We start from the raw sequence: 22,718 nt of genomic DNA, 5'->3' as shown, positions 1-22,718 counted from the left end.
CAATGCTCTCCCTCGCCCTTGCAGTTCTGGGCCAATTCCAAGGCGGCAAACTTTAAAACATGGCAGCTCAAGGTATGTAAATACTGTAAATACAAAGGCACCACGTTGAATGGGAAATCACAAGGGCCGTCCCAATACATCAGGTCTTCCCCATGTCCTTGGTTAGCTGGGTGCTGATGACTGCTCATGGTTCCGCCTGGACGGTGCGCGCACAGATCATTGGTCAAGCGCCTTACGTTTGCGTGCTGGACCCCGTGGTGGTGAAGCACGTCCTTCAGGACAACTTTGATAATTACATCAAGGTCGGCTCATTCTGTCCAATTGTTCAATCTCAAGCCTGTCCTTCGAGGCCAAGGCCCGTCTCAAACCACCCTCGACAAACGGATCATGTGTCCACAGGGTCGACTCTTTCGGGACAGATTCACCGAGCTATTGGGCCGGGGCATTTTCAACGCGGACGGCCCCGAATGGTCTTACCAGCGCAAAACCGCGGCGCACCTCTTCAAGCGCCGCGAGCTCAGTGGGTTCATGACCGAGTGCGTCCGAATGCATCCTTCACACGCTGCCCTTGCATGCAAACCCATGCCAGTTTCGAGGCCCCTGATCCCCATGTTCTGGTTTGCCGGCCGAACACCACCTACCTCACGCGGCTGAACGTGCCCTGGGAGCGCATTCTTAGAGTATTTTCCGATCATGGTCGTCTAGTGTGCCAAAAGCTGGACGAAGCCAGCCGCACTGGTACCGTAGTTGATCTTCAGGTACCACTTGAGTCCGAGTCTGGGATTTTTGAGGGAATGGCCATGTGCAATGTCAAGCGCCTGGCGATGGCACACCCGCCCGGCATGATGGTGTTTTGTCCATGTCCTTAGGAACTGTTTTATCGTTACACTCTTGAAAGCATTGGCAAAATCGCGTTTGGTGTCAATCTTGGTTGCTTCGAGAACGATCGCGTCGAATTTGCCGTCAACTTTGATACTGCCCAGCGCATCATCATGGAACGTGTTTTGGATCCCGCCTGGTAGGTACCTGTCTCCTCTCAACACCACGGGTAAAAGTGCGATTGCTTCATGTTCTTGATGGAGCAGAGAAAAAAAAACCATCTATCATCTAACGTGGTAACGTGGTTCCTCGTATTTATTATGATTTTTTTGTCGACAGGGAGATTCGGCGTTGGTTTAACTTCATCCACCCGGATGAGATTGAACTGAGGCGTTGCGTCAAAAAACTGGACGGCATTGCGCACGTATGAGCTTCATCTCACACCGCCGCGCCGCACGATGCATTATCGTATTTTGCCACTCGAATGTTACTCTTTCTGATGAACCGTTGGTATGGACACCCAGGGCATCATCCAAGATCGTCGGAAAATCGGCGACTTGTCGGATCGCGAGGATTTGCTCTCTCGATTCATGGCCGTCAAGGATGAGCAGGGCAAGCCCTTGGATGACGAGCGGCTTCGCGACGTTGTCATGAGCTTTGTCATTGCTGGCCGCGACACTACCGCCAACTGTCTGTCTTGGGTGTTTTACGAACTTCACCAGCACCCCGAGGTTTTTGCCAAGTAGGTAGTGCACTCGGCTGGCAGGAACAACACGTGTCTGACGTGCTCATTTGGACCCCATCACAACTAGATTGAAGAAGGAGGTTGATACCGTGCTTGACGGGGCCGAGCCGACGCATGACCTAGTGCATTCGGGTATGCCCAGCCTGTTCCACTGCGAAACAGCACCGATGCGCGTCAGGTGTTTTCTTTTATTCATGCTGCACACCTAAACGACTCCCAGGCATGCCATACCTCCATGCTGTGGTAAAGGAGACGTTGCGGCTGCATCCATCAGTGCCCAAGGTAAGCTGACCTACGACAGCAAGGCTGGCGTAGTGCCATCCCCGTCCACCTTGCTTTGTCTTGCTGTCCCTTCCTCTCCCTCTCACTCTCCCTCAATGATGATGTATTGTGTTTCAGGATGGGAAGGTTGCAGTTAAGGATGATGTTTTGCCGGACGGGACGGTGATCAAGGCAGGCACCATTGTCATTTATTTGCCCTGGGTTATGGGTCGCATGGAAAGGTACGTTTGTCAGAGTCGCACTGTCGATGCTTCTGCTCCAACATGCGCCAGACTTACTGCTTGGTTCATGGCTTCCATCGTGCAGTTTGTGGGAAGATGCGACACGCTTCAATCCTGAGCGCTGGCTGAACCAGACGACGGAACCATCGCACTTTCAGTACACGGCCTTCAACGCTGGTCCACGTCTATGCCTGGGCATGCACATGGCTTACATTGAAGCCAAGCTGTTGGTTGCCATGCTTGTGCAACGCTTTGACTTTGAGGTCAAGCCCAACCAGGAGTTTACTTACACTGTCACTCTCACCATGCCCCTCAAGAATGGTCTACTTGTCACCCCTACGAAGCGTGCTTGAGGCTCTGGCATGTGTATCCATGTGTGTGTGTGTGTGTGTGTGTGTGTGTGTGGTGTGCCTTACACAATCAGTCCATAGCATGGCCTCACAGCAATTGAAACGTGTCATCTTCAGTCAAACGGGTCCTCGTGACAATTGGATTGTGCTAGCGGCGCCTAACATAAGATGCCAGCAGCTTGAATATTTTTGAGGGTGGGAGGGGGTTTCGGTTCATCCGCCTTGCTACAACACGACCAACAACGGGCTCAGCCCATGTCGACGTTGGTGCCCACGTCATCGTTGGTTGTCTCCTCTGCGCAGCATTGAGGCGAGATGGCATATGAGGACCAGTCAATGTCCATGAGATGCATCAAGGGGTTTTTGATGAGCGCGCTAGTTGGGGCGGGCACCAACGTACCAAACACGGTGGGACCACTCGGAGGGCTAGGTTCCACGGGATCATCGTCTGCAAACAGCCAGAATGAGTCGACTGCATCGCGTAGTGCGTTGGGCTCCACATGGGTGGGGTGTACAAGGGCGTACCTTGAAGACCAGTCTTGAGGTCTTGAACGGTGCGCAGAAGGAGGGCAAACTGCCGCTGGCGTTCAGCCAGCTACGGAAAAAGAGCGTCAGCGACAAGCGTGGCAGAAATCAATGTCCACGAACAGCAGTTGCCATTCATCGAGAGAAGGTGGGGAGCGAGACGATGGGAAGGGCAAGGCAGGGAAGAATGATGATCTGACTCACTTTGGTTTCATACTTGCTCTTGATTGTTGACAGGTTGACCAGTTCGGCCTCGACGCGCTGTATTTGTCTGAGGAGAGCCATCATAAGTTTGAGGCGAAATATAGGTCAAATCATCTGATCTGGTGGCAGCAGAATGGTGACATACTCTTCGGTGCTGGCGCGGGAGGGCAGCTCATCCACGGCGCGCGCGCGCAGATCATACTCTGCAAAGGCCGCCGCAACTCGGTGAGCAGGGGCGCTGGAACGTTTTTGTGGCAAGGCATGTTCTGACAGACCCTGTTTGTAGCGCAAGAGTTGTTGTGCTCCGGCTAGATCCACGCGTGCTTGTTCAGTGTCGGCAGCCACTTGCTTAATGCGCGCCTCTGTTCAGCAGTATTGTAATGCATTGGGGTCATGGCCACAGCGCCCACGATACGGATAGGAAGTCAGGCATGGGGCATAGGCCAACAAACCGAGAGATTGCCGCAACTGCTGAAAGGACTCGGCTTCCTCATCATACATGCCCGCCATGGCATCAGCTTTGCTCAAGTTGTGGTGCAGCACCTCTAGCACTTCGGTCATTTCCGCAACTGTGGTGGCTCTGAGATGACGGGTTGCAGATCAAGAGCCACCCGAGGCGAAAAAGGGCAGCATAACGTGAGTTGGGACGTGGAAAACAATCAAACCCAGGAAGTTGGGCTTGTGCGAGACTTGGCCAACAAGAGGCATTGTCGTACCGGTCCTCGGCCGGCAAATCCTCTCCTTGCAGCTTCATGGAGAGCAGGATGAGGCGATTGATGCGGCGCGTGTCATTCTCGTTGTAGTCGAGCCGGCGCTCAACATGTGCGTTTGCTACGAGTACAGTGCGTGAGCACGGGGCGCGAGGGACATCACAGCCAGCATCAAAGAAGCGCACAAACGATTGAGGTTGATAAGACTCTCACCACTCATGCTCCTTGGTTTCTTGCACGCCAGAAAGCGCCCCAGCTGCCGCTCTCCGCCGCCTCGGAACGATCGAACTTTGACGTTGAGTCTGAAACCGCAAAACCCGAAAAACTACACCGACAACAACTCGAATAATCACTGCAATAACTTGTTCTTTAGATCCGATGGAAACTTCATTTACTTCACTTTCAGCGACATATTGGTAGGATCCCTTCAACGTCTACGTAAAACTTGATAATAGAATCGATTAATATAGTAAGAGACATTAACAAAACTACAATTACCACTGGTTTTGCTTCATAAAGTTTTTGTTGCATGCGTTGCATGTGATCTCTCTCTCTCTCTCTCTCTCTCTCTCTCAATTTTTTTTTTGTTTGTGCGCGAGAGGAAACGGCAGTCGCGTCGGTGCGACACTCGTCAAGATGTTGGGGGCTGTATTGGGCTTGATCTTCAAGGTGGTGGCTTTGATTGTGTCCCACGACTGTGCGGATATCCTCGTGAACCAGGGGGACATCTTCCATGAGCAATGCCTTCGTTTGACCCTTAGCAAGGCCCTCGGCTATGGAGTTGTCGTTGGTGCCACCATTGGTCAGTCTTGTCTTTGGGCTCCACATTCCCTTGCTCTTTGGCGCTCGGCGCTCGCAGTCCCCGAATGCAATGCTGTGAAGGATCTAGTCAGGGGTTGGAAGTCGAGTGGGAGGCGGCTGCTCATCATCCAGACGGGACTTGGGGGTCGAGTGGGATGCGGCGGCTCATTGACTTATTCCACCCCTCTGCACACATGTGACTGCTCAGTGAAAGTGCCGCAGATTATCAAAATCCTGCGCGCCAAGTCTGCACAGGGCGTGAGCCTTGTCTCGCACCTTCTCGAGCTCACCGTCTACGCCATCTCCGTCACTCGCAACTACAAGGAGGAGCTCCCCTTCAGGTTGGAACCCATGTCTTGGCGGCCTGGATGGAAAACCGCTGCTGTCTGCGAATCAGCCTACAGCCAGCTCCAGGTCGTTCTCTCATCCCCTGCTGCTTTCAAATTTTCCATGCACCACCAGCACTTGGGGCGAGGGCCTTTTTATCTTGATCCAGCTCGTGATTCTGGTCGTTCTGATTCTGCACTACAACAAGCAGCACCTCTTGATGGCGCCCATTCTGATCATCTTCGCTACTGCCGTCGCTGGTCTCCTGGGCCACCTCCAGATGATCGACCCCGCACGTACGGTCCTTGCCATCTCACGCTCGGTTAAAGGGCCCGCCCCGTTGCCCCTCATGCCTGACCCCTTTTGGAAGCTCACTTGGCTCAAATTACGCTTTGCCACGGTTCCGTAGTCTATGTGCCCCGCGAGTTGCACAGCAACCTTCAACAGTTTGTGGCCACGCCCCTAAGCTCTCTGGGTCGTCTCATTCAGATTGTGGATATCCTGCGTCTCGGTACCACTGGTAAGCACGTTCAAAATTGTTTGGTAGTTTGGTAGTTTGCTTGCGGCCTCGACGCTTTGATTCCTGCATTCACCTGGGGCATTCGGCACGTGATTTCCGGCACCTCGTCCTGCATGCAGGTCAACTGTCCTTTATCACTTGCTTTCTCAATTTTGCCGGCTCGGCTGCTCGCGTCTTCACGACGCTGCAAGAGGTGCGCACCATGTCATTGGGCATGGGGCAGCTAGCCCGCCCTGAGCGAGTCACCCCTCACATCTGATACATGCTGCGTCTGCCTCACGTCTCGCTTGTCATGCATCAGGTGGACGATCTGATCATGTTGACCAGCTTCCTGACCGCCGTCACTCTCAATGGCATTCTTGCAGCTTTGGTATGTAGCATTGCTCGTGCAGCTTACCCCCTTGGTGACTTTTTGCTCTGGCCGATCAGAAAACGCATTTATGTTGCCTCATGCTAACCGCACCGTCGCGCCGCAGTTTCTCTGCTACCCCAGTGGTGCACGCAAGGCCGAAGCAAAGACCAAGAAGACCAAGTAATCAGGATCAGAGTCAACTCGCAACACCCCTCCTGTTTCAAATCAACGACCGTTTCAGTCCTACCACTCCCCTTGCATGGAAAGTTTTTTTTTTTTTTTTTAAAAAAAAAAGATAAAAAAAAGCACACAATTATGTTTGCTTCTGCAGCGTCCAGCCGCACGCTTCCCCCGCCTACAAGTCGCAGTTGTGCAAATTGTGTGAGCAAGGTGCATCGCAGCTATGCCCTTATTGTCGCGAGCATGTCAACAAGCCCGATGCGAGAGACGAGAAAGCCATTGGTCAAAGGCCCACCTTATGTATGTCCAAGCGATAGCCTGGCGGGATAACGTCGGGATGAGAGGGCGTGACGCAGGTTAGGTCGACCTCCTTGCGCATGACCGTGTCCACATCCACGGCCGAGAAAAAGGCGACGCTCTGAGGCAAATCATACATGCCCAAGCGTGCTGCAAACATGCTCCGCACGTACAAGTTGGTCAAGTGGAGCGCATAGGCCACACTACTCATAAAGATGCACGCACCCACCCGCAGGTGCGATCACATGTGAGCTGGTGACATGGTGAGGTCCTGCCGCTGCAAAGTCGGGGGCTTGTCACGTACCGGGCAATGTCCTCATCAGCTACAATGTAGCGAATTTCGTCGTGAATAGTGATGCATAGTCGCGCCTGCATTGAACATCGTCATTGGCCGGCAAGCAATCACACGTGACAGGAAATCAAGTATCAGCTAGCTGTTCGAGAGTCATGGTGCTGACAAACAAGTACGCACGCGCAGCCCGTAGGTTCGAATAAAGTGATCCATGGAAGTGATCATCAGGTGCAAAAAGTCCACGGCCGAAGATTGGACCACCCAGTTGACGCGCGATGTCATATACTGTGACATTGAGACACAAAGAAAACGGTGCATGAACTCTGGCCGACAAACGCTACTTGCGCTTTGGGCAGCACATGTGTCACAAACCGAATTCTGCCCGTAGGGACCCGCGACGTTGCGAGGGAGTAGCCCGTCCGTGATTTGAAAACCCAGGACCGGGGTTCGTGGTGTTGCCTGCACTCGGCACGAAGAAGCAGAGACAGAAGATAGAGTAAGGTTGTTTGGGAAGAACGCGGTCAGAGGAAGCTTTTAGAAGGTATCTGGATGGGCATTTATGGCTGTCATACCGCAGTAGCAATGTCCTCAAGACTGGTAAACATGTGACTTTCAGAGCCATCAAAGTAGCCACCTCGAGCACCCGCGATACGCTTGCCCTTGGTCTCCAAATAGAGTTCCTCGGCCTTGGCTTGCGCTTCGCGCTCGGTGATTGTTGGATTAAACTTTTGAAGCTATAAAACGCGCAGTTCAGAGTGGCGTGAATACGTTCACGACACCGCCCACAGTCGGAACAGGGCCAGGGGTGTCAGGTTATTTACCAGCGATGCTGCAAAGGCCTTGCCAGCACCGTAGATGCGGCCATAGTTGAATATTTTGGCCTCATCACGATTGATGCCGAGAATCTTGGCTGTCATGCTGTGCATGTCCGTGCCGTCATTCTTGGTTCTGTAAGGAGACGCCGGGTTGAAAGGCATGCAATGAAAGGCAGGAGCTTTGAGCGAAGAAGAAATGTGAGGGTGGCAGGTTACGTCAAGCCTACCCTTGCAGAGTCATCCATCCCATGGCAGTGGCGCCATGTTCGCGGCCCAAGCGCTGGTCGCCGATAACTGAAGCGATCCAAAGCTCCTGACTATCCACATCTGCGCCAACCTGCATACGGAGGGCATGAACACTTGAGAAGCCGAATGCAAGACTGAAGCAGAGGACGCAAGAGGCAAAGCACAGATGTCGTACCAGCTTGTAGCCTGGGGGGGCTTGGATCATCGCTTTGAGCTCACTGCCGATGCGCTGAGGCTTTGGGTTTGAGGCTAGACAGTGCATGCATGCCAACCACGAAGAACGGCACCAGTCAAAGGAGTGAGGATGCGGCGGCATGCGAGGGATGGCCCAGAGCAGAGCAGAACAGACAATTACAAACAGACCGGTCATCCACGTCTTCTCGACGGCGCGCCGGGTCACAGTCCCAAAAGGTAAGACCATGGGTATGATGGCACCAATGGGTTCATCGCTAGCGGCAGCATGTGATTCACCGAGTGAGGGGTATGGGATGAGGTTGCGTTTATGCAGTCTGTTCTTCCACTCATTGCCATTTTCATGCTTTTCTCCTCTTCTCGCTTTCTTTTCTTTTTTTATGGTCAGACCTCCGAAAAACAAAACAAAAAAGCCAGTGTTCATACAGGCCAAGCGTACCTGTCGAGTTGCTTTGGTGTGCTCCGGCCATTCAGAGTCAGAAAGCGCTCCCGTTCTCTCCGATCATCCATAACGACAAGTTGCTTGTTGGCACGGACTCGCACAGAGACCCAATATGAGCATGCTAAGGTGTTGTCCAAAGCTTCTCGCGCCTATGCCAGACCAATGATCACCGTGCATGCCGTGACTCTTCCCCTCTTTTTTAAAAGGCAGCAATGGCAAGAATCGGTATGGAGAAACGGACAAGGCCAACATCAGCTGTTGGCACCACAAACCTGCGGGTCATCTGATACCAGCAAGCCATTCTTCATAAACTTGAGGTAGTCCTTGCCAAAAGGGTTGCCGCATGTGCTATCCGGGCCTCGCTACAGTGTGCTCAAATTGGCCAAGCGTTAGCAGATGCCTACAGGGCGCTCGTTGAGGAGACCTTGATCGTACCGAATTGGGTAGCTTAAAGTAGTTGTGCGTCAGGTGTGTCGCATCGTTGGGTGCTTCCCACTCATACGGGCCATAGCGCTTATCAGAGGGGGCATGGTGCGACCCCTTGGGAACGAGGTAGCCCCATTTATGAACGGGGTGGAAATAAAGCGGATAGGATTCATTGAGAGCCTGGGCCAAGTGATGACCGGGTTAGGAGATCGAGACTGCGAAGCGGACTTTTTCCCCCCTGCGCGCAGGGCATGCACGGCCGTGGTGTGCCTCACCTGATCTCGCCATTGTAAGCGAAGCAGGAGGGGTGCAATGCGTTTGCCAGGGGCAATTTCCAAGCCCCCTTTGTCATTGCCTGCACGGGTTCAAAGTTGCTGTAAGTCAGGCGAAGTGTGGGCACGGACATGGGGCAGCTTGCCAGGCAAGGAGCATGCACGTACTGCCCTCCCAACACGCTTTGTACCATTGGGGCTTCCCCGGCAGCTTCTGGCGCTTGTATGGAAGGCCCTGTCCAAGAGTCATTTGCCAAACGGCTGTGAGTCACAGGGCTGAACCAGGGGCAGGCAAAATCACTCGGGGCAAACGTGGAATCGAAAAGAAAGCCGAAGTACAAGTCACACACCTGCTTGGTGTATTTCTGGGGCTGAAACGTCCAGTCCAGGTGCCGCAGCCAGGGATCCTCCAGCCACTTGCCCGACTCCGTCTATGCGGCCAGAAGGTACCAAGGATCAGAGGTGGCTAGTGCTCCACGTCGTGACCAAACGACAGACTTTACCAGTTGGCTTGCTTGCTCGGCCAGCTCCACCAGATGTTGCCGCGTCTATGATTGTGCATCCATTGAGATTGCTGAGCTACCGGTGATGTGGTCATCGGTTTGTTATTAGAACTAAAAAACTAACGAGGCGCATCTTCTCAATGTAAACCCGCTCGGATTCGTCGAGATAGTGCTGCCAGCTGGCATTGACGGGTAGGTACATCTACATCGAGGTGAAGATGAGCAGCGAGTTTGGGAGGCATCAAAGGGCCCGGGGTTGGGTGCCAAGAAAGGCCCTGTGCGCGAAATCGCACCTTGCTCATCTCCAGCATGCCCACCAAAGTGGCTAGGTGTCCGGTGTGCGCCAAAAACTTGGGCAAAATCTGGATTCATGTAAAGACGTGGGGTAGATGTCGAATTGATAAGTAACACGAGTGAACAGATCCTTACGCGCGCCTCGTGCTCTGGAGTCGACCAACGTTTACAGCGGCACCGATGCAGGGCATTGACCTTTTGGTAGATGGCCAGAGTTGCAAGTACATCACGCGCGCAATATGTCGTGACTTCTTGGAACGCGTCTCGAACATCATCAAGTGAGCCCTGTGTCGAGTAAGACGACAAAGAAACAAGAAACAAAAATCAGGTGGCCATTGCAAACGCAAGCCGAGGGAGGGCCTGTAGCTGGCGCAAACCTGAACAAAAATGTTTCGCGTTTCCTTGGAGAGCTCTTTGTAACAGCAAAGACGGGCAGCCAAGCCGTGAGGCATCGCAAAAGACTGGATAAATAAAAAAGGCAAGAAGGGGCGGGAGGTGTGTGGGGTCGGGACCTTTTGCATCGACGTGGCCCTTGGGGTCAACCGTGTGCCGATAGACATCGACGAGTGAGAGTGGGCTGGATTCATGCACCCAGCGAGGTGCGTGAGAGAGGTTGTCGTCATCCAGGTCTAGTTCGTCATCCTCCTCTGCGGCCTGTGGAGCAGCACGTCGATCTAACGGGCAGAAACGGAGCAAACATGATCAGACCCAACCTGCAGGCACAAGCAGCGAGGTTATGTTGGAAGGATACGCTTGGCTTACGGTATTTCTGCCACTCGATGGCTTGTTGAGAGCTGAATCCTCCGGTCGCAACGTGGAGGGAGGCCGTATCGACCCAGCCTAGACGCAGGGTGGACATTGAGTGGCTATGGTCGTGCAAGGGATGGAATGGGTCGGGTACAGGTCCAAGGGTCTGGCTGGCCAGTTGGCGAAACGCACGTGTGCCATCGTTGTCCAGTTGATATTCCTCGAGCACGCGCGCACGGTCGTAGCTAACGTAGTGTCCGACCACGACACGGGGACAGCCGGGGTCTTGATCCGGCGGCTATGGAAGGTGGCAGAGGGACGCAGGGGACACAGGGCGCAAATCAGGATCAGGAAACGAACGTTGGGGGCTCATGGTCCTTTGGAAGGGGAGGGCAAGGTGCCCGGTGTGAGCAGGTTGATAACGCACGGTGAGGGGGATCAGGGTATGGGGTTGGTCATTGCCCTCGATCAGGCGCGGGGAGCACCAACTGTACCAAGCATCAGAGGTTGCGGCAACGGCCAAAGTTGGAAACTCGCCATCGGGCACACACGTTTCAACATCAAAAACGAGGGCATCACCGCTTGGTGCAGCCACAGCCTCTGGGGGCACGCCAGGGGCATAACGCGTCCAACCCGTGCGCCAAGCCCAGGTCTTGGGCATGGGGGGAAATTTAGCTTGAGCCAGCTGGCGCATGAGGTTGAGGTACGGGGTGCCGGCGGTGTGAGCAGCGGCATCAAAGTGGGCTTCAATGGGGGTTTGGGCATGCGCTTGAGACGGGGTGGTGTTGGTCCTGGCGGGTGGTGTTGCCAGAGGTGGCAGTTGGGCGTGGCTAGGAATCTCGTAGACGGGATCAGCCACGCGATCCCAGAGCTTGAACTTGGTCAAATGCTTCTTGATCTCAAAGAGGGCTTCAGCCCGAGGCAGCTCACTGAGGCTCGGAGGGGCGTCAGTCCAGTCCCGCGGGGCCGGGGTCGGGGTCCCAGCGTCCTTTTCCAAATTTGTAGCTTTGGTCGTGTTGGTGGGGCTGGCGGCCGTGTAGCTAGCGGTACAGTGGTGCTCATATCGCTCCAGGAGATCATGGGCTGGGGCAGGGGGGATGCGCTGGTTGTTGTGTGCAAAGAGGTGGAACCAGGGGCCCGGGGAGAGCATTTGAATGTTAGCAATGTTGCGACGCACGTTCTTCCGAGCCACGGGTTCAGCGTCGGCTTGCGCGGCTTGGCCGCGACGGCTGCCAAAGTGACGGGCAGAGGCCGTCGCGGCTTGGTGAGTCAGGGCGCGTGGTGAGCCCCCCGCGTGTCGCACCAGCGGCGGCCCATGCAGGGCCGCCATGGCCCGAACCATCCCCATACAGCCTATGCAAATCCTCAAAGCATGTATGGGAGTGAATCAGGGTGAAATGCCGCCTGGCAGGGCCGCGGCACCATCAGCGAGTGCGCATTGGCGCTTTCGACTCTGGCTCGGCTCGGCTCGGCTTCGGCTCATTCGATCCAAAAGCTCGTCGCCGTGTCGTGACTCGGGCGCTGCAAACGACATGAAATGATGACAATCTGACATCTCCCCCGCAGATCAAATCAAACCACTCACTGAATTCGTATACTGTATTCTTTGCCGCCTATTTATAGTTCCGGGACAAGTTGCGTGTGCAGCTCCACAGGTGTGCAGCAGCTACGTGTGTGCTTGCACGCCACACGTCAGTTACCAGCATTCTATATTTAGACGTGTGTGTAGCGACACGGCCTGTACTCCAAATTATTGTTTTCCGCCAAACAATGGGGAGAAAGCTTGGGAGAAGCTTCAAGCGTACCCGCATTCCTTCACGATGTAACGTTTCTTCACGTTGTCGTGTTGGCATTACAGTGTAACCCGCCCCCCTTTGAAACATGTGTGAATGTGTGTATGTACGTGTGTGTGTATGGCCTTACACTGTCCTGTCGCTGCCTTGCCTTGCCTTGCACGTAGACGTCGTAGACGGCACTCATCCGTTTCTTCCATCTTACCACCACCCTGTGCTTTGCACGGCAAGGGGCGTGCAAGCTGCTCTCCCTCTCTCTCTCTCTCCATCTCTCCCTCTCTCCCTCTGCGCTCAGTTGCACACTGGCGCCCCTCCCCGGCGTTGGCTCTCTTTCGCGTGACTTTGCGTTCAACCGTGCTCCCTTGTGTTCGGCGCTGGTTGTGCTTGGCGCCTGCCTCCGGCGCGTGTTGATTTGGCTGGGGCCTCTCTTCATTCTTGTGCTTGTTGCCTTTCGCTCCGGGGGGTTTTTTTTTGAGGGCTCCCTACGGCTTTCTGAGGCTCCAACCGCACAGGTTGCTGCCTGGCGCTGCTGGTGAACCATAATCACATTGTCCCGATTCTTTCATGCGCGCAGCCGGAGCTCCGGCGCGCTCCCGCATCCGACGAGCCCCGCACCGACGTCATGGAGGAACTCTTTGCCGAGTTCCGCCCGCTTAGTCTCAAAGCTCGCTCTCGCTCGTCTGACACCGAGGACGACAGTCACGGCTTTGAACTGTCCGTTCAAGCCGGCCCCACCTCCTTTGGCTCCAACTCGGCCAACTCAGTTGTCGATGTTGCTGCGGCCGCCAGCGAGGCCTCAACCGTTCCCATCCTCAACATTGGTCACACCTTGCGCTCTCGCAAGGTGACCAACCGCTCCTCGACCTCGGGCATGGCTGAAGATGAGACCGAACTCGATCTTGATGCCGACGACACCGCCCTTGAGGGAGATGAGTCAGATCTTGAGGTGCGACCTTGCGCTTGCCCAAGCGAACCTTCCTCTTTTGTATGCCTTTTTTTTTTCTTTTTTTTTTTCCCTTCACTTCCAATCCATAACGCCTGAACGCCACGCATCTGCTTGCAACCTCGGTCTCACTTGATTTTGTTTGCTTGGCGATGGACAATGATGCAGACGTTTGATGTGATCGACCCGGCCGAGGCTGAAGAATTGGAGCAATCACGCTCTGCTTTGCCTTTGCCCGCAGCGGCCTCGACGCCCTTGGCACGGCGCCGGCATCGGTCGCCTTCGCCCAATTTTCGCCGCCTGCTTGACTTTCAACCGTCTGGTTCCAGCATCAGAGAGGCCATCGGACGCGATCTTGGTCGCATGCGCCAAAATGCCGTTGAACACAGCGTTTCCTTTGTGGGCTCGTTCTTTGGTTGCCTCTTCGGCTCGAGCCAACAGGCCGTCGCCAAGAAGCAGGCACCCCGTGACCCCTTTCTCATCAATTTCGAGGACATCCAACAACTCAAATGGATTGGGGCGGGTGCGCATGGCTGCGTTTTTCTTGGCCACTACAATCAAGAGGAGGTTGCGGTCAAAAAGTTTCGCGAGGAAAAGTTTATTTTCAATGTACGTCGCGCAACGACGGGGAACCAACATATCATCGCCGATTCTCGTGTCATCTTATACTGATGATGATGATGATGATGATGTTTGACGAGGCTCCCCATCTTCATTCTCATCTCATCTTGACTGAATGCGCGTGTGGTTCCATGAATTGCAGGAGGAGCGAACCCTACGTGAGCTCAAGCACGAGAACATTATCGGCCTCAAGGGCGTGTGCAAGGCTGCGCCCGTCTTTTGCCTGGTCATGGAGTACTGCCCGCGCTCCCTTTATGATGTGATCCAGTCCTCCAAGATCCCTGCGCCCTTGGTCGTCGAGTGGTCGCACCAGATTGCCAATGGCATGCTCTACCTGCACGAGCAAGGCATTGTCCATCGAGACCTCAAGGTGAGGTTGAAACAAGCGCCTTTGTGTCGTGTGACTTTTGCGGGTTATTGGGCTGTCGTGTCTCCCTTTGGCCTCACTTGGACTATGTGATGTTTAGTCACCCAACATTTTGGTAGCCCAGGACAAGCGCACGCTCAAGATATCCGATTTTGGCACGTCAACGGACATGCCGGCCAAGAGCACCAAAATGTCCTTCACCGGCACTTGCGCATGGATGGCACCCGGTATGCTGCTGGCTCTTACAACCAACTTGCATTGTTTTGCGTTGTTTTCCAATTGCTTGGCTTGCTCCTTGTGCGCAGACACGGGTGACTGATGATGTGGATGTCGGCTCTTGGACATAGAATTGCTGCGAGGCGAGAAATCGTCGGGCAAGGTGGACGTGTATTCCTTTGCCGTGGTTCTTTGGGAGCTCCTGAGCGGCGAGGTGCCGTACAAGGGCGTCGACGTGGGTGCCATCATCTGGGGAGTGGGCAGTGGACGCTTGCAGCTGCCCGTGCCCGAGGGCACGCCCGACGGGTTCTCGCTCTTGCTGAAGCAATGCTGGAACAAGGAAGGCAAGCACCGTCCCTCCTTTCGCCAAATCCAGCTGCATTTGGGCATTCTTCGCGACGACACGGACTTTGCAGCGACGCCAGACGAGTCGTATTTTCAGACCCAGTTGCGTTGGAAGCGGGAGATTCGCGAGCGGTTTGAGGAGATGAGCCGCGCCGAGGACAATGCGCGACAAGAGCAGGAAGAGCTTTTGCGCCGTCGCAACGAGGAGATGAAACACGTCGAGGATGTGCGCGCCCTCTACGAGACGCGCTTGGCTGAGGTTTTGCAACTGCATACCGAGCTGCAGGCCGCCTTGAACCGCGTGACGGAGCAAGAGGTGGCGCTCTCTGGCGAGTATGAGTCGCGCGTGGCAAAGGATGCCTTGAGCGCCAATGCTCACAGCAACGGCAAGCGTCGTGGCCATCGTCGCCGCAGGCGCAGCAACAACAATGGTCATGGCAACGGCGATCTTGATCATGGCACCTCCAATCGATCGCGGCGCCTGTCCAACCGCGAGGCCACCATCCTGCGCCGTGCTAGCAAGGACGTGGAACGCATCCAAATTGAGCTCGAGCAGAGTCTGGAGGACGTCAAGCGGCAAATGGAGACAGTCGACGAGGACATGCTCGAGGCTTGAGCTTTGCGGCCCCAGTGTTTGCGCACTTTGTGATTGCTCCAATGGTGTCTTGGCTGTCGGGGCGGTCTTTGGCGAGGCCGTGTCATCTTTCTTTTTTTCTTCTCCTCAATGTTTTTTTTTTTTTTTTTCCTTCCCTTGATCGAGGGTCGTCATGCTCGTCGAGCGTGACACCATGTGAATAGTATGATCCATGTGACGAGTCGTCCCTTTCTCTTGCCGTGTCTGGCAGGAACGGTTTTTCTTGATTTTTTTTTCTTCGAGTTTGTTGTCGTGAGTTGGTGCCGTCGTATGAGTTGTTTGTCGCGCGCAACGAGCCCAGTTAGTGGCGCTGCGCTGGTCATGTCGAGTGGTTCTGTCATGACGTTTTATCGTCCGTGGCGTTTGATTGTTGCTTTGCTCCGCTCAATGTCAACATGTCGCGCAGTGTGCATGACATGTGTGTTGTTCGTTTTCTGCTTTGCTGCCTGTGGTGTGCTGGTTGTGTCTGTGACATGAATTCGTTATTTTTCCCGGGAGTCCAGCCAATCGTGGCTTCTTGCACTCTCTTTTTAGAATTTTTCTCCCTGTTTTGACCTGGGCCTGCCCCTTATTGTGGCCCACTAGCCTGCAATCGATCCATCGATTTTGATCCATACAATCTCTTGTCGCGGGCGGGCTGAGGGACACTTGCTCACGTGGGTGATGTTGCGACAAGTTACGCGTGTACCAACAATGCAAGCATACTGGCATTCTGTCCCTGAAGCCTGTCCCCATTGGTTCCTGCGGGCGTGGGCGATGAAACTGGAGGTCGGAACCTTATATCATCACCCCAGCGTGAGGCGCATCTGTCCTCAAAAATCAGACGCCGCTGTCACAAGTGAAGCAAATCATCACACTTTACACTTCATAGGGTGTTTTCCCATAGTGGACGGGGTATGGGCTGGATCCATGCTGGACCACTCTGGTGTGTGATGTAACCACACTTACAAGCCAAACCGCAGCACTTGTATCATTTATCAGGACAAACGCTACGTATCCCCGCGACTGGGTTAGGTCCTGTCCCTATGACCTGAATGATGTAACACCAGCCACTTTGGAGGAAGGCGGTGGGGCTTTTTGGGCTTTTTGCGTTGCTGGTCTTTTCGTTTTGCGGTTCGTTCTGGACAAAAGGAGGCTCTGCTTGACGAGCCAAAGAGAGCGTGTGTCAGAGTGCACACTTCATCATCATGATGATGAAGAACAGAGAGAGAGCGAGAAAGAGAGAGCAAACAAAAGAACGACATGAACACCAAACCACATGCGTCACGCACTCTCTTTGTCTCTCTCTGCCTCTGCACCGTCGGGTCGGGCTTTGCATTTTGAATGCTATTCCCGCTCCTCGGTCGCTCGGTCGGTCGCTCGGTCGGTCGCTCGCTCGGTCGCGCAAACGCGCACGCGTTCTCTTTCTCTCTGTCTCTCTGTCTCTGTCTCTGTCTCTCTGTCTCTCTCTCTCTCTCTCTCCCCCCTCCTCGCTTGTCTACGTTCCATTCGGACAGCGGGGGTGAGCGCAACTTTGGGCAGCGCAGACACGCTTTTGTTTGAGGCTTTGACTTCAAGTTACAGCAAGACGAGCTGGAATTGACATTGGGCACCATGATGACCCACACGGTTCGCCTGCTCCTGGTCCTGGCCCTGGTCTTGCACCAGGCTGCCGGTGAAGCCACTTGTACTTGGGCCGTTGAGCGCCTCGGCACCTCCGAGACATGGTCGTCGGCCTCGAGCTCGGGCTCTGCCATCCTCATCCGCAGTTCTGCCACGGAGGCCACCACGCTTTCCGTACAATTCACGATGAGCACTGCTGAGGTCTCGGCCGCAGACCTGCAGCTCGCAACCAGATTTGGGCCCCCTTTGGGGAACAAGGAAGTGCAATACAATGGCTCGACCTACATCCTCCCGGCCCACGGTGCCTCACAGATGCGCCTGCGCATCCTTGATGCTGCCGTCCTGGATACCAGCGACCCACAAATCAGCTGGACCGCCCACTTGTACATCCCCGCTTTCACAAGCGAGGTGCCCCTGACTATTGCTCCCGAGCGCATGCCCGGTAGTTTGGGCGAAGCCATCAGCTGCGGCGATACGCCCGCATTGGCCGTGGTCGTTAATTACACCGGCGATAACTACGTGCCAAGCATCGTGTCAGCGACTCGTCTCTCACCAGACTTGCTGGATCTTGGAGAAAGCCCTGCCTTGGCCAGCGCTCGCATCGTTGTACTTGACGATGCTGATCGCCTCATGATCTGCAACCTCACCTACTCCAGCCCTGCCAGCTTCAACTTAACCTTGACCACAATGTCCGAATCAGCTGTGAGCGTGGGTACCGGCCTCTGGCGCCACGAGCTTGTTGTGACGGCCATCCTGCCTCGTTGGAAGGGCAACATCTCCTTCACCGACCCCACCCTCCTCTGCTGGGACGGCATGCCCAATTCTGGTGCGCGTGACTTGCTTTTTCTTGCTTTTTCAATTCTGCTTGATGCTTTTTTTTTTTTTTTTCCCTCTCCCGCCCTCTCACGCACCATCGTTCCGCTTTTGCCGGTCCTTGGCCTGCTGGGCACGACAGTGAGCGTTCTTTCCGGCCCAGTCCTCAACCACCTCGATTTTGCCACCCTGGACCAACTGGACATCACTGGTCCTGAAATCTCCGACGTCATCTTTGGCCCCGCCGTCAACGCTTCCGTCATGACAGGTGTTGCATTTAGCCTTGAGTTGCGCGCTTTTGACTCTGAGTCTGGGATGATCAACGCATGCCTCGGCCTGATCTCGCTCGCGTTGAACGGTCAGGAGGTCGCTCCCTATGTCTACTATGCACATTTTCTACCGATTACCGGGTCTAGCCGCGGTGGCATCTACGGCAACACGGCTGCCGAGCTTCCTGCCGCCATTGCTGCACCTCCAGGTAGCTCCTTGATCTTATCGACACTCCAGTGCACGGATCAGGCCGGAAACGTTGGCCACATGAACGTGTCGGAGCCCTTGAACTACACCAACTTTGACGATGTGCCACCCGTCATCGAGGACCATTACATTTATCAGCGCAATGGCACCGTCCATTTGAATTTCAACGCGACGGAGGAGGGTGTCGGTCTCGCTGCTTGCGGGGCTGAACTGTGGCAGGATGCCATTCTTCCCAACCATTTGAAACAGCGGCCCATAGTTTTTCATCAACCATTGCGCGCTTCTTCGAACCGCTCATTTTATGCCGAGATGTCCTTCACAAGGCGACTCCCTCTCCTGTGGACTTCCCGGTTCAACGTCAGCATCTATTGCTATGATATAGCCTCAAATTATGTACGTGTTGCGCGTTTGGCAGTGCCAGCAACCTTCATTGCACTCAGGGAAAACGGAGCTCATTCTGGGCTCATGCGCTTCCACTTTCCCTTCTCTCCCGCCTTCCCCCCTCCGACATTTTTTTGTAATTTGTTGTACTTCGATCAAACAACAACATAATAATGCGACGACACTGCTTTGAATAGGTCTGGCGGAATTTCACCTGGGACGCGAATCCCGAGAACCTCACATTTTCCACGTTTGATGTGTCCGTGTCGGCCCTGTCCTATCCCAGCTCAGTGCTGCGAAATGGTCCTCATGGTTTTATCGAGGTAAGCCCGGCTGGGCCATCTTTCTATGCAGGAGGCGACCCAACATTTTCCTCACAGCCCGCTCACATTTCTTACATTTATTCTCTTGATCCTTTTTGCTCATCTGGTCAACTGCAATCACAGCTTGTCTTTAGTTCCATGTTCTCCAATCAAACTTGTGCTCTGGAGATGACGAGCAGCATTGGTCGTACAATGCACATGAACTTAGCTACACCAAACAGGTCATCCTCGGGCCTGACTACATACGTTAGCCCCATGCTGAGCATCATGTGGAACCAAGTGCCAGGCTACTACTATCCCGCACGCATTAGCTGCTTGGTGAATAGTGTTATGGAATTCATCTACAAGCCGCCCAGCCCTCTACGGGGCATGTACTTTGAACCTTTACGTGTGGACCAGACTCCACCTCAAATTCCCTTTGTTAATGTGACGACGCCGCTCGTTGATACTGAGCTTGGCTTGGCCTTTGTGGCTCTCGATGGTGATCGTGAGTGTATTCGATGCCGTCGATGCTGCCTGGCTCGCTTGACTGAAATCCCTTGTCTGCGTGAGTATGCACACGTGGGTTTTTCTCACAATCCCCTGAACTTGATTGCTCACAGAGCTCGAAAGATGCACTGCATCAATCCAGGCTGCCTCTGGTCCTGCCAGTTCTGTAGTCCGCCCCTACTCCTTTGTTCCACAGCCACAAACGAGCAGCGTGCAGACGGTGACCATCAACATTAGTCGGTTCGTGCCAAGTCCCGTTTATGTCAGAGTGTCCTCTCGCGGCCTCTCGAACGCTCTACGTCTTCTTTCTAGCTGCACTTCTTTCTTTCTTTCTTTCTCCTCCCTTCTATTGACGTACTGTTTGACATTCTGTTTTGGCAATCGCAGGTGGTTATACGCGGGCACGTACTCACTCCATAGCCTGAGGTGCGTCGACCGTTCAGGCAACAGCAAGTCTATCAAACCTGACGTCGGGTCAGTTGGGCCCACCGTCCGGCTACGCTTCTCCAAAATTTCACCGGGCGACACGACGGCCCCCGCCATTGCTGGAATCCGAGAGGTCGGGCAACCACCTTTCCTTCTCGATGCCAACGATACCATCGCTTTTTACATTGATGCTGCCGACAATGAGAGCGGCATCCTGTCCTGCCGCTTGGGCTTCAACAACACTTCCCGAAATGAAGCCGTGCGCAATGCATTCGAAGAATGGACCGAGTCAGGCTATGTGGAGCAGAGTACGGTTAGCCTTCCTCGAGGACCTTTACGCCTTGACTATGTTCAGTGCTTTGACCACCTCTTCAACCTGGCAGTCTATGAGGTGCCGCCGGGCATTGAGTATTTTCAAGCCGAGGTGACTCGTTTCGATCCCATCCAGTTTAGCCGAATCGTCTTCTCTGAGAGCACGGTCAATACGAGCCAAAGTGACGTGACTGTGACCATCACGGCCGTGCCTTCAGCAGAGGCCCGCTACGACCTGGATACCTGCTCAATGCAACTGGTTGATCCATACACTTGGAGCGACCCACCGATTGTCAACGTTGAACTGCTACCAGCGCAATCCAACAAGGAGCTGATGCGTGCCAGTATTGTCATCCCCCGCTACTCCACACCCTTTCGCTATTACTTGTGGGAGCTGGCCTGCTACGACCAGTACGGTCTAGCCCTCAACTATAGCGTCTATTCCGATCGCTATCTACTCAACGACATTGACAACCTCGGCTTTACAGTGCTGGAGCAGGTTGATCATGGAGACAGCTCACCGCCCGCTTTCGTCAACTTTCAAGCAAGCGGCTGGGTGCTTGATCTTGACGGCTCTGGTGAGGCTGTGATCTTGCTTGTGGAAACCTCGCCGGTTGGGCCTGCTCCGTTGGCCAAATGCATTGCCAAGTTTGACAGGATCAATTCGGCGGAGCCAGCATCCTTCCAGATTCAGCTGCTACCCAACTTTTACGAGACCTCGGCCGAGGGCACCATCACCGTCAACAAAGTTACACAGCGCGGTGTATACAATCTCACATCCCTTGCCTGTTCCGATGAAATCGGCAACACGGTCGTATCCCATCCCGACTACACCCTGGTGGTGGTTTACAATGAAACAGTGACAACCACGGCCGCTCCGACTCTGGCCGCGTCCTCCAACCGTCCCGCCACCACGCGGGCAGCACAACCACCCACGACCGCACCCGGCGCTGCTAGCACCGTTGCTTCTTCAAATTCGAGTTCTGACTCCACCGTGCTCATCGTCATTGCCGTCCTTGCTGTGCTTTTGATTGTCGCGGTGGTTGTGGTGGTACTGTTGTGGCGCGCGCGCCGTCGTGCTGGCAAGCCTGGTCCCGGGCCCAGTGCCATTGGAGGCACGAGTCAGCTTTTGTTCATGAACAACATGTATGCCGAGCAGGCCGATGAGGTTCACTCCCTCAATTCCAACCTCCATCAGCTGCGGTAAGCCCTTCCTTTCTTTTCCTTTTTTATTTTATTTTATTTTTTTTTTTTTCATCTCAGTTCATCATGTTCATTTGACGAATGGCGATTCGGGGTTTTGTTCAGTTTGATTTCTGGAAGAACCATCTCTCTTACACGGGGCTCACCTCTATCTATGCTTGCTGCTGTGTGTAGATCACCACCAGGCGCTCAGATGTCTGGGGTTGCTGCTCAAAACGGTACCATGCCACCCACAGCCGTGTCCACTCCCACGCCAGCACCCGCAGCACCTCGCCGAAACAATCTAGGCAACCCTTTCTGTATGTTAAACGTCCGTTCATTGCTTTTTTTGACCATAATCGTTACCATGCGCACCTCATGCCGGAGGAACTGGGGTCTACCCCTCGTGCTTTTCTCGCTGCCTTGTAGTGCCACCGGATGAAGCTCCTACAGCCCGTGATCTTGATCAATACGCATACGCAGCTCCACCCTCAGCACACGTTTCCGATACGTACGCGGCAGCGGGGGCTACAAGTTCCCACGACAACGACTATCTTTTGCCCTCTACAGGTGCGCGTGCAATTTTTGTGTGCCTGCATGTGTTTTCTTGCCCAAAGAAGACACCGATTCACAGGGGTGTCTGCGGCTTGATAGGTTATGCGTCGTTGACGCCTGATCGCACACCTTATGATACGGCGCCCGGTGCGCAAGCTCCGGCTGGATATGCGGCGCTATCACCTGATCACGCAGCCTACGACACGGCTCAGCCTGGCAAAGCAGACTACGCGTCATTGACCTCAGATCGAGTGGCCTATGAGCCCAGTCGCCGCGAAACACAACGCCGTCGTAAGTCCTAGATAAGCCCGTGACTGAATGGCACGAGTGCTCGGTCTTGCACCCGCACACATGCCTGTGGCTGTTAAGGCCTCATGCGCATTTGCAATCGTTGACACGCTCTTTTGACGCAGGCGAGTTTGCTGCGTATGAAACGGCATCTGGAGCTGAGGAGCCGGATCTGTATGCTGAGGCACAGGCACCCTTTCGTTCGCGACAAGATACTTTTGCGTAAAGCCGATGAGCCGAGCTTATATGCTCCGTTTGACGCTACGCTCATCGCATCTGCCTGGGCTTTTCAGGATTTGATTTTTCTTGACTTTTTTTTCTTTTTCGAAACAAAAGCTTCCCCTCCTTTGACCGTTTTGTTTCGAGTGCCCGGGGAGCTGCAAGACTTG

The 22,718-nt window shown here is 54.4% G+C and overlaps 6 protein-coding genes across 6 annotated transcripts; 4 read left to right on the top strand and 2 right to left on the bottom strand.

The window, feature by feature from the left end:
- Positions 1–152: 152 nt before the first annotated feature.
- On the top strand, positions 153–2,420 carry MONBRDRAFT_7625 (uncharacterized protein; the record flags this gene model as incomplete). Its single annotated transcript, XM_001745275.1, has 10 exons — positions 153–302; positions 400–536; positions 590–758; positions 870–1,018; positions 1,159–1,243; positions 1,344–1,561; positions 1,632–1,696; positions 1,785–1,846; positions 1,964–2,067; positions 2,153–2,420. The coding sequence occupies 10 exons, from the start codon at positions 153–155 to the stop codon at positions 2,418–2,420; spliced, it is 1,407 nt and encodes a 468-aa protein (XP_001745327.1).
- A 124-nt stretch (positions 2,421–2,544) lies between these two features.
- Positions 2,545–4,076, bottom strand: MONBRDRAFT_32129 (uncharacterized protein; the record flags this gene model as incomplete). Its single annotated transcript, XM_001745115.1, has 8 exons — positions 2,545–2,712; positions 2,818–2,865; positions 2,943–3,012; positions 3,147–3,213; positions 3,292–3,508; positions 3,599–3,726; positions 3,863–3,977; positions 4,046–4,076. 8 exons carry the CDS (start codon positions 4,074–4,076, stop codon positions 2,666–2,668), a joined length of 723 nt encoding a protein of 240 aa, XP_001745167.1. The 3' UTR covers positions 2,545–2,665.
- Positions 4,077–4,451: 375 nt separating this feature from the next.
- Positions 4,452–6,040, top strand: MONBRDRAFT_32128 (uncharacterized protein; the record flags this gene model as incomplete). Its single annotated transcript, XM_001745274.1, has 7 exons — positions 4,452–4,658; positions 4,866–4,998; positions 5,120–5,280; positions 5,394–5,504; positions 5,624–5,697; positions 5,806–5,874; positions 5,981–6,040. Exons 1-7 carry the CDS (start codon positions 4,493–4,495, stop codon positions 6,038–6,040), a joined length of 774 nt encoding a protein of 257 aa, XP_001745326.1. The 5' UTR covers positions 4,452–4,492.
- Positions 6,041–6,334: 294 nt separating this feature from the next.
- MONBRDRAFT_624 (uncharacterized protein) lies at positions 6,335–11,313 on the bottom strand (the record flags this gene model as incomplete). The annotated part of the gene is made up of 24 exons (XM_001745114.1): positions 6,335–6,536; positions 6,638–6,702; positions 6,806–6,946; positions 7,025–7,084; positions 7,198–7,359; positions 7,447–7,573; positions 7,668–7,777; positions 7,862–7,935; positions 8,050–8,135; positions 8,318–8,469; positions 8,593–8,682; positions 8,756–8,926; positions 9,022–9,101; positions 9,187–9,253; positions 9,369–9,443; positions 9,513–9,566; positions 9,646–9,723; positions 9,815–9,883; positions 10,011–10,100; positions 10,199–10,227; positions 10,328–10,444; positions 10,539–10,655; positions 10,755–10,860; positions 10,990–11,313. Coding segments are annotated over 24 exons (2,646 nt in total), but the record flags the coding sequence as incomplete, so codon positions are not given.
- A 1,664-nt stretch (positions 11,314–12,977) lies between these two features.
- On the top strand, positions 12,978–15,463 carry MONBRDRAFT_24816 (uncharacterized protein; the record flags this gene model as incomplete). The annotated part of the gene is made up of 5 exons (XM_001745273.1): positions 12,978–13,301; positions 13,467–13,907; positions 14,062–14,289; positions 14,387–14,513; positions 14,634–15,463. 5 exons carry the CDS (start codon positions 12,978–12,980, stop codon positions 15,461–15,463), a joined length of 1,950 nt encoding a protein of 649 aa, XP_001745325.1.
- Positions 15,464–17,074: 1,611 nt separating this feature from the next.
- On the top strand, positions 17,075–22,718 carry MONBRDRAFT_32127 (uncharacterized protein; the record flags this gene model as incomplete). Its single annotated transcript, XM_001745272.1, has 11 exons — positions 17,075–17,909; positions 18,039–18,766; positions 18,952–19,077; positions 19,201–19,564; positions 19,680–19,806; positions 19,954–20,305; positions 20,348–21,507; positions 21,682–21,806; positions 21,916–22,056; positions 22,141–22,332; positions 22,455–22,718. 11 exons carry the CDS (start codon positions 17,075–17,077, stop codon positions 22,553–22,555), a joined length of 4,251 nt encoding a protein of 1,416 aa, XP_001745324.1. The 3' UTR covers positions 22,556–22,718.

This window comes from Monosiga brevicollis, genomic scaffold (assembly GCF_000002865.3).
Source record: "Monosiga brevicollis MX1 MONBRscaffold_8 genomic scaffold, whole genome shotgun sequence".
NCBI lineage: Eukaryota > Choanoflagellata > Craspedida > Salpingoecidae > Monosiga > Monosiga brevicollis.
The sequence above is the reverse complement of the archived record's forward strand: the minus strand, read 5'-3'. Positions and strand labels throughout refer to the sequence as shown.